Below are 16,155 nucleotides of genomic sequence, written 5' to 3' on the forward strand. Positions count from 1 at the left end.
TTCTGACTTAGAATATATGGACAACTTCAAATACCTAGGTGTCTGGTTAGACTGTAAACTCTCCTTCCAGACTCACATCAAACATCTCCAATCCAAAGTTAAATCTAGAAATGGCTTCCTATTTCGCAACAAAGCATCCTTCACTCATGCTGTCAAACATACCCTCGTAAAACTGACCATCCTACCGATCCTCAACTTCGGCGATGTAATTTACAAAATAGCCTCCAATACCCTACTCAATAAACTGGATGCAGTCTATCACAGTGCCATCCGTTTTGTCACCAAAGCCCCATATACTACCCACCACTGCGACCTGTACGCTCTCGTTGGCTGGCCCTCGCGTCATACTCGTCGCCAAACCCACTGGCTCCAGGTCATCTACAAGACCCTGCTAGGTAAAGTCCACCCTTATCTCAGCTCACTGGTCACCATAGCAACACCCACCTGTAGCACGTGCTCCAGCAGGTATATCTCTCTGGTCACCCCCAAAGCCAATTCCTCCTTTGGCCGTCTCTCCTTCCAGTTCTCTGCTTCCAATGACTGGAACGAACTACAAAAATCTCTGAAACTGGAAACACTTATCTCCCTCACTAGCTTTAAGCACCAGCTGTCAGAGCAGCTCACAGATCACTGCACCTGTTCATAGCCCATCTATAATTTAGCCCAAACAACTACCTCTTCCCCTACTATATTTATTTATTTATTTAGCTCCTTTGCACTCCATTATTTCTGACATATTCTGACATACTGACATATTGCTATAACATATGATGTGTTTAGCTTATAAGTAAAATACTGGACCTATCCAGGCGTTGTAAGATCTGGCAAGCGTCAGCAAAGCCTGGGCAGAGGAACGAGCCCAGTAGTTGTGTTCCCCTGGTCAGGCGAGGCAACGCAACAACCAATGGGCTAATTCCTGTCAGTTCACACTGGGTTCATAGCCGAAAGAAGTGTCCCAGCTGTTCCAAAAAATCATGCAGCAATTCTGCTCAAAGAACAACAGAATGGTTGGAGGGAAAGAGATGCCTAGCGGTGTTTTGCTAATTGTTGCCATCTATATGGGATGTGTGAATTGTAGACAATTACCACGCGCTATGTGCTCAGATAGCTACAGCTAATGGCTTCAATTAGCCCAAACATAGAAAACCATGTTTCAAAGTTGATACATGTGCATCCAGATATATACTTATGTGGGTGAGTCAACTTATTTGATTGACATTATTTCAAATGATTTAATATTACTAATAAAGTCTGCTCCATTTGAAGTAGAAATCGAAAATAACTTTATTACTTGAAACAAAAAATTGAATCATTTTGAGGCTACAGGAAATAGGTTGACTTCTATGTTAAACAACAGCCGCGTAGCTATTGTAGTACTTTAACTGTAGAAAAACAGGAATCTCTAAAGTTGTCCCAGGTGAGTCAAGCATGCAAGGGAGGGGCAACTTCGACTGCGCAGTAAAGCATCTGACCCAACAGCTTTACAAAGGATAAGAACTAAATGGCCTCTTACCTTCCTGGGCCCCTGGTTCTGCTCTACCAGATAGGCGTCCATGAAGGCCATGCTGGTCATGATCACCATGGTGGTCAGGCACACGTGGCGTTTGTCTGGCTGCGGCAACACCATGGTGGGCAATGGGGGTTGTAGTTCTGCTGAACTGAACTTCCTGTTGTAGTCCTACAAAAAAAGTGATGTTGTTCTACTGCATTTGTAGTCCTATTGCACTTGTGGTACAATGGACCTGTTGTAGTCCTATTACACTTTTTTGTAATCCTATTATGCTTGTAGTCCTAGTGCTCTTGTAGTTATATTGCACTTGTAGTCCAACTGCACTTGTTGTCCTACTTTACAGTTTTCTTATTAAGTTATTTTTGGGGCAAATGTCAAGTGTATCTCATCAATCCTTATTAGGGTAACAAATAGCCTACGTTCCAATTTTTTTTACATTATTGGGAAAATGCACTCCCACTCCTTAGCATGACGCAATGGGTCCCCCATCGATGCGTTTGAGAAAGACAACACTCTTAGGACCAGGAGGGCAATGGAACGAATCCAGGTTAGGAGAATTGCATTGATAGATTATGGTCTGTTTAAGCCATACAGACTGGTGCATCCACTCTCTCAGCGCAGTTCCATTGAGTCTGATGTGCTACTGCTGTCAGCTACTGCCGTGATCAAGGCCTCACAACACACCTCTGAGGCTCCATAACTCTGGAATCCTCTCAGTAATATAGCAGTTGGGGTTTATTGCTCCATAGGAAAATGACAAAACCATATATCTTCAGTTGCAGACTTTGTAGTGGCCGAGTCCTCATGGAAGGACCACGTCATTGGTGGCAACTGATCATGTGAGTCAGCATCTTTTAGCAGCATGGACTAGCATAGTACAACAACAACAATAGTACATTTCCTGAAGACAATGTGAGTGCTTGCTTCAATTTTCCAAAGGTATCAGGGAAAGGTCTTCTAAAGTGGATCTACCAATGAGGAGAGAATGGAGTTCCACCCACTGTTGATGAGACGGACCTCTGAGAGTGATGTGTAGTTCCTGTGATACGCCAGTTTGTGGAGTCTGGGGAAGAGAGAAGAGAAAAAGGGGTTAGCTTAGCACAAACTGTGTTGTTGCCAATTATGTATATAAACCCTGGATTGCTGATGCTATGTATTGGCAGGGCTGGTGCCAGAACTAATCAGTTGGATGGGCATTTTAATTTTTTCACAGAACTTCCTTGGTGTGAGTTTCAAGTTTGGGGAAGTTTACAATTTATTCTACATTTCTACCGATCTGTGTGCCAGTTATGATTTTCAAATTAACATTTTTGTGGAACAGTTTAATTTCAATAATAACATTTTTGTTTCTCAATATCATTGTCATGAAGTTAATCATAAAAATCTGAATTAAAATGATAGAAATCTCAAAGTTAAAATTCAACAAATGCGAGAGCCTCAGTCTCTGCTATATGGACACATTGACACACCAGGGAAAAATGTACAGGTATTTTATGATGTTTTCACTGGATATATGGGTTATATGGGAGGTTTGTTGATTATGGAGGCCGGGAGAGTGTTGGAAAGATTTTTAAAATACTGTGAGGAACTATTATCATTCGCAATAGATTTTAAAAAAAACGGAATTAATTGACTTCCCGTGTGAGGTGAATTAAAAAGTACTGAGAGCTCAGCTTATTTGTGGTGGACGTGGTGAGTTAAGACAGTCAGAAATCAGACATCCCCAAATAGGCACTTTCCTACATTTGTGCGCAGCAGGCCATGTACTTCTATATATGCTCAGGCCCGTGCGCTCCCATCCTCATCGGTCACATGGAGCACTCCAAACAAAAGACAATGAAAAAATGTACAAAACTCGTTAAATAATAAAACTTGTTTCTCTGCAAACATTGTTTCCACTCCAAAAATGAGAACGGTAAATGACTGTAATTAATACATGCATTAACAGAAATTAATGTAACCAAATGACGGGGATTAACGGTACATCTACTAGGCCTACTGGTGACATATGTAATGAGGAATTGATCCAAAATCAACAATCAAAAGGCAAACAATTCACAAAATGAAACAATGAACATGCAAGAATTGGTGGGAGACAGCTGAGCGCTTTCTGGAGAGCTGAGTGCACGCATTCTGGAGAGAGTCGTGCTATATCCTAGCCACCCTTCTTCTTGTCTCAACATTTAAAATCAAATTCAAGACACGTTATCTGCACACATATGTTAGATGCTTTTCACTGACAGCTGCAAGTTAATAATCAGTTAGGCCTTTACCTATTGGGAAGCCCGCGTGGCAATAGGCCTAGCTGATTATTGACCTCCGGCTTCATGCTTGTGATTTGAAACAATCCACAGTCATTTTTTTTAAGAAGCTAATGTTCCTCTGTGGCTAAGTCATGTTCTCTGGTGAAGTATTTTGAATGATTTTATTTAGACATGAGTAATTCTATAATTTTGGCAAAACATCAATTTACTTTAGGGGAAGCCAGCATCCGAACAGTGCCCTGAGCACACACCAACATTCCTTTCCCAATTGGCTGCTTGAAACCAGAGACCTGTACATAATGACGAGATGCTCATGTCTCCGGGAGTTGTTGTCCCAAAGGCAGGAAGGCAGGTGACACGCTTAGTTCTACATATTAAGCCCACGGAAACGCATTGGGCTTATTCTGGACAGATTCTGATGAGAGTGAGCCCTCTCGCTTTGCCTGTTCCTCTCTGCTGAAACATGCCATACTCTTTTTGTCCAGACAGCATCAGATACATGGTCTACACATACTGAGACAGAGGGGTGCTGTTTCACTTGCTTGGATGCTTTCTCTGAGATTGATGTGTCTTTCTGTCGGCCCGCTTCTTGGTCAAATAAATGATCAACATTTCAATTTTTTATTTGGATGGGGAAGGACGTATGGTAGGACGGGCCAGGCCCATAACGCCGGCCATCTGTATTGGCCATTGAAGGCTTTGGAGCCACCGGTCGGAGCAGTTCTCCATAGAAATGAATGGAATTCTACATTATTTCAATGAAATTACATTGAATCAATGAAATTGTTGCTGTAGTGGGGACAGCAACATTAGTCATCTAAAAAAAATGTACTTTAAGGAAAATGTTTTCATATATATTTTCATTCCATAATATATTTTTTGCATTCCATAAATGTATGTTTAGCTCACATAATATAATCAAAAAGTATGCATTAAGGTGTCTGTAATAATATAAATATGGCAAACATGAACATAAATGCATTTCCATAGCTTTCAAAATCTTTTTTAAACTGGTGGGGGAGTGCCAAGATGGAGGCACGGTGGCTTCAACACAGCGCCCCATCAATATTCTGCTGTTCATATAAATCATTGCTTGTGGGCTCCTGTGTCTAAACTCCTGTGATCTCACACTGTTACAGAAGAGGGCATTAGTATGACTTGTATTAATGTTATAAAGATAACCACATATACAGAATGCAGTGGATACACACACACAACATATATGTATCCTGTGAAATTTCCATTTAGCTGAATTGCAAATATACGCCTGTGTTAATCCGCTTTAGTGGGTTGACATCTCCCTCTCTCTCTAGTACTGTGCTGTGTTGTGAGGGTTTTTGGGCTGAGGTTTTAAATCAGCAGTTTAATTAAAATGGCAGGACACATGGGGGTCAGAGAGAGGATGTGGCAGAGCAGTATATAGCATCATAGCAGGGTAAATCCATTTGAATTGTATCACTTTTTGACAGTATCTTTTTGATTTATACAAAACTTGGTCAGAATGTGATGTTTTTGACCTGAATGACAAAATACGCACAAAATTGACCTACAGTGCCTTCGGAAAGCATTCAGACCCCTTGACATTCCACATTCTGTTACGTAACAGCCCTATTCAAAAATGTATTAAATTGTTTCCCCCACCCTAATCAATCTATACCCAATACCCCATAATAACGAAGCAAAAACAGTTTTTTTTCTTCAAATTTTGCACATTTATTACAAATAAACACCTGAAATATCACATTTACATAAGTATTCAGACCCTTTAACTCAGTACTTTGTTGAAGCACCTTTGGCAGCTATTACAGCCTCGAGTCTTCTTGGGTATGACGCCACAAGCTTGGCACACCTGCATTTGTAAATGAGAACTTGTTCTCAACTTGCCTACCTGGTTAAATAAAGGTGAAATAAAAAAATAAAAATAAAACATTTGGGGAGTTTCTCCCATTATTCTCTGCAGATCCTATCAAGCTCTGTCAGGTTGGATAGGGAGTGTCGCTGCACAGCTATTTTAAGGTCTGTTCAGAGATGTTAGATTGGGTTCAAGTCTGGGCTCTAGCTGGACCACTCAAGGACATTCAGAGACTTGTCCTGAAGCCACTCCTGTGTTGTCTTGGCTGTGTGCTTAGGGTCATTGTCCCGTTGGAAGGTGAACCTTCGCCCCAGTGTGAAGTCCTGAGTGCTCTGGAGCAGGTTTTCATCAAGGATCTCGCTATACTTTGCTCTGTTCATCTTTCCCTTGATCCCAACTAGTCTCCCAGTCCCTGCCTCTAAAAAACATCCCCACAGCATGATGCTGCCACCAACATGCTTCACTGTAGGGATGGTGCCAGGTTTCCTCCAGACGTGACACTTGACATTCATGCCAAAGAGTTCAATCTTGGTTTCATCTGACCAGAGAATCTTGTTTCTCATGGCCTGAGAGTCATTTAGGTTCATTTTTGCAAACTCCAAGCGGCTGTCATGTGCCTTTTACTGAGGAGTGGCTTCCGTCTGGCTCACTACCATAAAGGCCTGATTGGTGGAGTGCTGCAGAGATGGTTGTCCTTCTGGAAGGTTCTCCCGATAAACGAACTCTGTCAAAGTGACCATCGGATTCTTGGTCACTTGCCTGATCAAGGCCCTTCTCTCCCGATTGCTCAGTTTGACTGAGCGGTCAGCTCTAGGAAGAGTCTTGGTGGTTCCAAACTTCTTCAATTTCAGAATGACGGAGGCCAATGTGTTCTGAGGGATCTTTAATTCTGCAGAAATGTTTTGGTACCCTTCCCCAGATCTGTGCCTCGACACAATCCTGTCTTAGAGCTCTACAGACAATTCCTTCAACCTCATGGCTTGGTTTTTGCTCTGACATGCACTGTCAACTGTAAGACCTTATATAGACAGGTGTGTGCCTTTCCAAATCAAGTCCAATCAATTTAATTTACCACAGGTGTACTCCAATCAAGTTGTAGACACATCTCAAGGATGATCAATGGACACAGGATGCACCTGAGCTCAATTTCTAGTCTCATAGCAAAAGGTCTGAAAACTTATGTAAATAAGTGTCACACCCTGACCGTAGAGATCCTTATTATTCTCTATGTTTGGTTAGAAAATATTTATTTAATGTATAAGTGAATAGGTTGGTTTACTTTTAAGTTTAAGTTTTGACCAATAAGGTGTTTATTTTTTATGTTTAATACATTGGCCAATTTTTTTTTAAACCTGTGTAATATTCTTGTTAGAACCAAGTATTGAGTTAATTCTTGTAGTGAGTTTATTTGTAATGATTAATTTGGTATTAGATTTAAAAGGTGATTGAATTGCTCCCGAATTGTAATGTTGTTAATGCATTTCTTTTGAAGAAATATTTATTTAACGTATAAGTGAATAGGTTGGTTTACTTTTAAGTTTAAGTTTTGACCAATAAGGTCGCTTGTTAAGCTGTGGCCAATGGGAGTTGACCTGGTTAACGGGAGGCCTGGGAAAGAAATCGAGGGAGAGAGATGTTGAGAAAAGGATGGACTTTACATTATGACATTTTTAGTCATTTAGCAGACGCTCTTATCCAGAGCGACTTACATTGCATACATTTCATACATTTTTTTTCCTTCCGTACTGGTCCCCCGTGGGAATCGAACCCACAACCCTGGCGTTGCATGACCGTTGGTGAAGAAGAATTATAACAGAAGACGATACAAATAGAACAAAACCCATACCTACCGAGTTTTGAAAGGAAATACCAATTTTATTTTATAAGAGAGTTGTTATAATTTCGTTAAGAAAGACTTAGTAAAGACTGAAGCTACCATCTCATCTTCGAGGTATTTGCCAGGTTAGCCTAGCCTAGCCTAGCATCGTGTGACACCGAGAGAGAATTGCTTGGGGAAGATTAACGAGTTCATGTTCCCATGGGATATTGGTTACTGCTAAAGAGTACTGTCTGCATTGATAGCTGTGCTTGCTGTGGATCTTGTGAGGAAACCTGCAAGGAACTGCCAAACTTCACTGAGGGAATATCTACAAGCAGTGAGTAACCACAACGGTGGGGTGCTTCGGGACTTTATGTGTGTCATAATTTTTTTTTGCTCCAACGCGCGCCAACGGGTTAAGTAAACTCAAAATAATTTGGTCATGGGTTGTGCACGACTCATTGGGGATTATTATTTTTATTTCTTTTGATTTGGTGCTTTGAAAATGTAATAATACACATCTTGAACCTTATGTATGTTGCCTTGGTGGAGTCATTTACTGTTTCAATTTAATTTAATGCATGGGAAAGTATATCCTTATACAATAACAAAAATCTATAATCATTCCATCTGAAGTTAATACCCTATTTGTCATCACCCTAGATAGTTTACAATAGGAATTCTTATTGGAGATGTCCTTCTCACCTAACATCCCATGCTGTTGGGATACTCTACATAAGCTAATATCGTGAGAGTCAAATTCGAGCCTGGTGAGAGGGTTACACCTGTTTTCGCCTTGTCTTTATGTGTATTGTGTGTAAATTGATGAGGAAAATGTTTTATTTAATCAATTTTTGAATAAGGCTGTAACATAACAAAATGTGTAAAAAGTCAATGGGTCTGAATACTTTCCAAATGCACTGTACCCCACCGTACCATGAGGCAGCCATGACTTCATCACTGGAAAATATAAACGGTTGAGTATGATATATTTTAAAAGCGTACAGTGTTGTCAAACTATTTTAATAGTTTTTGAACGTAAATGATCGAAAAACGAATGAACCCAGATGTTTTTCATATTCACATACGTTGTAGCTTAGACTCTACTTCACATCATCTGAGATTTTTGTGTTGTGCAAGCGATCGGTTGAGGTACAACATGATCTTGAATACAGGGTGGGTGCCATTTAAAATATAGAAATATAACTCCTAGAATGGACATATCCCTTCAGATCACTAGCTGGTACACCATTGAAATTGAATTGAAATGTTAACTTCTAATTACTACCATAAAATCTACCACCAGCCCACCCACAGTTGAATGTCAGTTTAAATGGTCATGTATATTCTAGTATTTATATTTCTATGACTTCAATAGGTTTACTATAGAGGATTGACAGTGTAATTTAAAACAACAAATATTCCCATTCAAATCAACATTCTCTGATGTGTGGACCACCACCCACCTTTTAAAAATTATTTTTAACATGTTATTACAATTTATTCCATGTAATTAAGAGCATGTTGTCTCAACCTTAGATTATGTAAATCAGGGTCTAAATACAATTATGCAAATATATATAAAAAAAAGGGTGTTCATGCATTTTAGGTAATTGACGTTAAAGGTGATATATGCAGAAATCTCTCTGCCATTTCCTGGTTGGCAAAATTCAATTTCAGTTTGTGTGACAAAACAACCAATGTGTAGAGCATCATTGTACCATCTAAACCGGTGTGAAATATATTTTCAATAACCAGAAATAATGGATTTTCAGCTGTTTGAAGCTGGTATACAAAACTGGAAGCAAAGAAAAAGCTTACATAGAACAGATCTACCACTTCTTAGACTTGCTTTCAATGAGAATGACAGATGGTCACCCAAAAATTCACATATTGCAGCTTTAAAGCATAAAAAACTAATACATAAAAAAAGTTTTCCCCAAATGATCAAATAGTTTCACTACCCTGTTTGTAAGCTTCTAAATTACATCAATCTCAACCGTTTATCTTTTCCAGTGATGAAGACATCGATAACTCATGGTATGGAGGAGTATGGAAAAGGCACCATTTTCTGTTGAATGTTTTAGAATTCAGGTTCAGAAAGTCACTTCCTGAACACTCCCACAAAGGGCACATATGTATGTATAGAGGTTTCATTCAAATCAAAAAGGGTGCTGTCGAAAAGTTATTGAGGTCATGGATTTACCCGGCAACCAATTTTCACACACCCACGTACGCACATGTGCGTGTAGTCTCCTCTGTGATAAGTCAGTCATGTTTATTGACTTTTAAAAGCATCAGACAGTTTATTTAATTGAATCAAGATACTACAGTATTTTCACCTTTAAAGGCATCCATATAAACAGGCCATGCAAATGAAAAACTAACTAGACAGTTTCTCGTCGCAAACACTGTTTCTTAAACTGTTAACGTTAGGGATCATCTGCATTCCACGTTCCGCTGCAGACAGTCATACATTTTCAATGAGCACATAACAGACTAACTTCTACCTTCTAAAATATATTTAGATGGTAATTGCTGTTCAATGTTTCATTGCTCATGCATTCTTAAAAGACACTGTGGTGTGTGTGTGTAGTGGTTGATTTGAATGCCGCAAGAGTAGACCAAACACTTGGGGATTTCAGTCACACACACACACGTGTCAGTGGAGCCACTCTGAAAAGGTCAGACTGATGTTGTGTGTCTGTTCAAGTGGTTGTGGGGCTCGCACCGACACACACACACACACACACCGACACACACACACACACACACCGACACACACACACACACACACACACACACACACACACACACACACACACACACACACACACACACACACAGCGGTTGGCTTTGGATGCCCTCACCAGCTATGTACTTAATGCTGATTGTTAAGGTTCTGACTCGTTACAGGCTGTCAGGCAAGAACAGTAGGGATGCTTCTAAGTTCAGGACTTTCTTGATCTACATCCTCACCACACACACTTAATCAAAAAAGGAAATAGCATATGCATAATAGTAACATTGATAACGTAGCAGTACAACAGGAACTGTACATAGCCTCGATAGCATAGCTGTGCAGGAACATCGACCTATTCACACATTACTACAAACAACATGTAAACACTTCAGCAGAGAGAGAGGCTAATTACTGACCCTCTTTCTCCAGGCAGGTAGAGATCTTATCTGACAGGCCATAAATCAAGTGTGCATAGCACCAGGCCATCTAGAATATTCTACTCATTTCAGCTGGCATATAACACACACTCTTTCAGCATGAGTAAGATGCACCTCATACTCATAATACTAAATACAACCATGCAATATCACATTAAATGGCAAGACGATATGTATTAGTTAAACAGGTACACAATGCTACAGCTGGCGACAGAACAAATACGTTACAGATGTAACAAGATAACCAACACCAGCAAGGTTTCAGTAGCATGCATTAATCATCATATTACAATCCCCAACAATTAAAGCCCCATCTTACATTGCGGATGCATGCACAAACACTTCCAGGGTAAACATGGGAAACATGGTCACAAGCCAACTTTTTCTTCATCTATGGTATTATGGCGGTCCACAAACATACATTAAAGGTGCATGCCGGCACCCACTGTACGGGGTAGTATACAGCATGAGATAAAAAAAATGGATACACCCATATTGTTCGCAAATAATTAACAAAAGACAAAGAAACAAAAACAAAAATCTATGTACTCCTTTAGTCAGATTCAAATGTCAACTCTGAACCCTACAGGCTCTGTGGCCTGAGAAGGAAGAGCAACTTCGGACAGTATTCCTTGCGATGTTTCGGCCAGGAGACCCAAGAACCTTTCAGCCGCAGATACAATTATGGACAGTTTCTTGGACTTCTTTGTTTGTTTGGGGAGTACAATTAATCACATGCGCAATAAATGCCACAAAATCCATCTTCTTCATGATCAGCATGTCAGTGTCCATCAACTGTTGAATGACCCTCTGAATTTCCACAGTCTAGGGTGCATCCACTGCCATATCTTCAGCTCCACTCAATCCTGCAACTATTTTGCGTGCCTCTATGTAGGAGACCTGCTGTACAGCCATGACCTTTGCCACTTCAAACTCTACCCTACTTGATACACGGCCATACTTTTTGCAATTACGGCAAAAAAACTGCTTGGATACGAAAGCTCTCATCGCACATCTATCATACAGTACCTTCAGAAAGTATTCCCACCCCTTGTCTTTTTCCTAATTTTGTTGTGTTACAGCCTGAATTTAAAATGGGTTCAATTGAGATGTTGTGTGACTGATCTACACACAATACCCCATGACGTCAAAGTGGAATTATATTTTCAGAAATCTTTACAAATTAAGTGAATAAGTATTCAACCCTTTTGTTATGGCAAGCCTAAATAAGTTCAGGAGTCAAAATGTGCTTAACAAGTCACATAATAAGTTGCATGGACTCCCTCTGTGTTCAATTATAGTGTTTAACCTGATTTTTAAATGACTACCCCATCTCTGTACCCCACACATTTACTGTATCTGTACAGAAAGGTCCCCTCGGTTGAGCAGTGAATTTCAAGCACAGATTCAACCACAAAGACCAGGGAGGTTTTCCAATGGTTCGCAAAGAAGGGCACCTATTGGTAGATGGGTAAAAAAGAAAGCAGACATTAAATATCCCTCTGAACATGGTGCAGTTATTAATTACACTTTGGATGGTGTATCAATACACCCAGTCACTACAAAGATACAGGCGCCTTTCCTAACTAACATAAGTTGCCGGAGAGGAAGGCAACCGCTCAGGGATTTCATGATGCCAATGGTGATTTTAAAAGAGTTACAGAGTTTAATGGCTGTGATAGGAGATAACTGAGAATGGATCAACAACATTGTAGTTACTCCACAATACTAATATTAATGACAGAGTGAAAAGAAGGAAGCTTGTACAGACTTTTTTTTCTCAAATAAATGCATCCTGTTTGCAACAAGGCACTGAAGTTATACTACGAAAAATGCAGCCAACGTGAGTAAAACATTTAAACGTGTTAACCCTCGCAAGGCTGCAGGCCCAGACGGCATCCCCGGCCACGTCCTCAGAGCATGCGCAGACCAGCTGGCTGGTGTGTTTACAGACATATTCAATCAATCCTTATCCGTCTGCTGTCCCCACTTGCTTCAAGAGGGCCACCATTGTTCCTGTTCCCATGAAAGCTAAGGTAACTGAGCTAAATGACTACCGCCCTGTAGCACTCACTTCCGTCATCATGAAGTGCTTTGAGAGACTAGTCAAGGACCATATCACCTCCACCCTACCTGACACCCTAGACCCACTCCAATTTGCTTTCCGATCCAATAGGTCCACAGACGACGCAATCGCCATCACACTGCACACTGCCCTAACCCATCTGGACAAGAGGAATACCTATGTAAGAACGCTGTTCATTGACTACAGCTCAGCATTTAATACCAGAGTACCCTCCAAACTTGTGATTACTAGTCTATGCCTATAGGCAGCAGCCTCTAATGTGCTAGTGATGGCTGTTTAACAGTCTGATGGCCTTGAGATAGAAGCTGTTTTTCAGTCTCTTGGTCCCAGCGTTGATGCACCTGTACTGACCTCACCTTCTGGATGATAGTTGGGGTGAACAGGCAGTGGCTCGGGTGCTTGATGTCCTTGATGATCTTTTTGGCCTTCGTGTGACATCGGGTGCTGTAGGTGTCCTGGAGGGCGTGTAGTTTGCCCCCGGAAAATGTGTTGGGCAGACCGCACCACCCTCTGGAGAGCCTTGCGGTATCGGGCGGTCCTGTTGCCGTACCAGGTGGTGATACAGCCCGACAGGATGCTTTCAATAGTGCATCTGTAAAAATTTGTGAGGGTTTTAGTTGACAAGCCACATTTTTTTTGCCTCCTGAGGTTGAAGAGGCTCTGTTGTGCCTTCTTCACCACATTATCTGTGTAGGTTGTCCATTTCAGTTTGTCAGTGATGTGTACGCCAAGGAACTTGAAACTTTCTACCTTCTCCACTGCGGTCCTGTTGATGTAGATAGGGTGGTGCACCCTCTGCTGTTTCCTGAAGTCCACAATCATCTCCTTTGTTTTGTTGACGTTGAGTGAGAGGTTGTTTTCCAGGTACCACACTCCCAGAGCCCTCACCTCCTCCCTGTAGGCCGTCTCGTCATCGTTGGTATTCAAGCCTACTACTGTTGTGTCTTCTGCAAACTTGATGATTGAGTTGGAGGCGTGCTTGGCCACGCAGTCATGGGTGAACAGGGAATACAGGAGGGGGCTGACCACGCACCCTTGTGGGGACCCAGTGTTGATTATCAGCTGAGTGTAGGTGATGTTTCCTACCTTCACCACCTGGGGGCGCCCCATCAGGAAGTCCAGGACCCAGTTGCACAGAGCGGGGTTCAGACCCAGGGCCTCAAGCTTAATGATGAGCTTGGAGGGTACTATGGTGTTCAATGCTGAGCTATGGTCAATAAACAGCATTCTTACATAGGTATTCCTCTTGTCCAGATGGGATAGAGCTGTGTGCAGAGTGATGGAGATTGCATCGTCTGTGAATGTATTGGGGCGGTAAGCAAATTGAAGTGTGTCTACGGTGGCAGGTAAGGTAGAGGTGATATGATCCTTGACTAGTCTCTCAAAGCACTTCATGATGACAGAGGTGAGTGCTACAGGGCAATAGTCATTAAGTTCAGTTACCTTTGCCTTCTTGGTTACAGGAACAATGGTGGCCATCTTGAAGCATTTGGGGACAACAGACTGGGTAGCGGACCACGTCGGAGGCACTGTGTTATCCTCAAAGCGTGCGAGGAATGTTTAGCTTATCCGGAAGCAAGACGTTAGTCTCGGCAATGTGGCTGGTTTTCCTTTTGTAATCCGGGATTGTCTGTAGTCCCTGCCACATACGTCGCGTGTCTGTGCCGTTGAATTGCGACTCCCCTTTATCGCTATACTGACATTGAGTTTGTTTGATTGCCTTGCAGAGTGAATAACTACACTGTTTATATTCTGCCATATTACCAGTCGCCTTGCCATTGTTAAATGTGGTGGTTCGCGCTTTCAGTTTCGTGCGAATGCTACCATCTATCCACAGTTTCTGGTTAGGGTAGGTTTTAATAGTCACAGTGGGTACTACATCTCCTATATACTTCCTTATGAACTCAGTCACTGTATCCGTGTATGTGTGTGTGTCTAGATTATTTTCGCACGCTACCCGGAACATATCCCAGTCCACGTGATCAAAACAATCCTGAAGCATGGATTCCAATTGGTCAGACCAGCGTTGAATAGTACGAAGCACGGGCACTTCCGGTTTGAGTTTCTGCCTATAGAACGGGAGGAGTAAGATGGAGTCATGTTCAGATTTGCCGAAAGGAGGGCGGGGGAGGGCCTTGTAAGCAACCCGGAAGTTTGAATAGCGATGGTCGAGAGTCTTAGTAGCGCGAGTAAGACAGTCAACATGTTGATAGAATTTTGGCAGCCTAGTCCTCAGATTTGCTTTGTTAAAATCCCCAGCTACAATAAATGCAGCCTCAGGATATGTGGTTTCCAGTTTGCATAAAGTCCAGTGAAATTCTTTGAGGGCCATCAAGGTTTCGATTTTTGCAAATGTATTAAAAATAGAAAACTGAAATATCACATTTACATAAATATTCAGACCCTTTACTCAGTACTTTGTTGAAGCACCTTTGGCAGCGATTACAGCCTTGACTCTTCTTGGGTATGACGCTACAAGCTTGGCACACCTGTATTTGGGGAGTTTCTCCCATTCTTCTCTGCAGAGCTTCTGAAGCTCTGTCAAGTTGGATGGGGAGCGTTGCTGCACAGCTATTTTCAGGTCTCTCCAGAGATGTTAGATCTGGTTTCCCGATTCCGGGCTCTGGCTGGGCCACTCAAGGACATTCAGAGACTTGTCCCGAAGCCACGTTGTCTTGGCTGTGTGCTTAGGGTCGTTGTCCTGTTGGAAGGTGAACCTTCACCCCAGTCTGCAGGCCTGAGCGCTCTGGAGCAGGTTTTCATCAAGGATCTCTGCACTTTGCTCCATTAATCTGACTAGTCTCCCAGTCCCTGCCGCTGAAAAACATCCCCACAGCATGATGCTGCCACCACCTCCAAACGTGACGCTTCTTATTTAGGCCAAAGAGTTCAATCTTGGTTTCATCAGACCAGAGAATCTTGTTTCTCATGGCCTGAGAGTTCTTTAGATGCCTTTTTGCAAACTCTAAGCGGGCTGTCATGTGCCTTTTACTGAAGAGTGGCTTCTGTCTGGCCACTACCATAAAGGCCTGATTGGTGCAGTGCTGGATAGATGGTTGTCCTTCTGGAAGGTTCTCCCATCTCCACAGAGGAACTCTGGTGCTTTGTCAGAGTGACCATCGGGTTCTTGGTCACCTCCCTGACGATGGCCCTTCTCCCCCGATTGCTCAGTTTGGCCGGGCGGCCAGCTCTAGATGAGTCTCGGTAGTTCCAAACTTTTTCCATTTAAGAGTGATGGAGGCCACTGCGTTCTTGGGGACCTTCAATGCTGAAGAACTTCTTTGGTACCCTTCCCCAATTCCTTCAACCTCATGGCTTGGTTTTTGCTCTGACATGCACTGTCAACTATGGGACCTTATATGGACAGGTGTGTGCCTTTCCAAATCATGTCCAATGAATTGAATTTACCACAAATGGACTCCAAGTTGTAGAAACATCTCAAGA

The 16,155-nt window shown here is 42.0% G+C and overlaps 1 protein-coding gene across 1 annotated transcript in view; it reads right to left on the reverse strand.

Annotated features, from left to right (window-relative positions):
• Window positions 1-16,155, reverse strand: part of LOC115172295 (transmembrane protein 121-like) — an 82,164-nt gene that overhangs the window by 5,591 nt on the left and 60,418 nt on the right. The window contains exon 2 of the mRNA XM_029729601.1: window positions 1,514-2,573. Coding sequence (XP_029585461.1) covers window positions 1,514-1,627 — 114 coding nt within the window. The 5' untranslated portion in view covers window positions 1,628-2,573. The remainder of the gene's footprint in view (window positions 1-1,513; window positions 2,574-16,155) is intronic.

This window comes from Salmo trutta, chromosome 33 (genome assembly GCF_901001165.1).
Source record: "Salmo trutta chromosome 33, fSalTru1.1, whole genome shotgun sequence".
NCBI lineage: Eukaryota > Metazoa > Chordata > Actinopteri > Salmoniformes > Salmonidae > Salmo > Salmo trutta.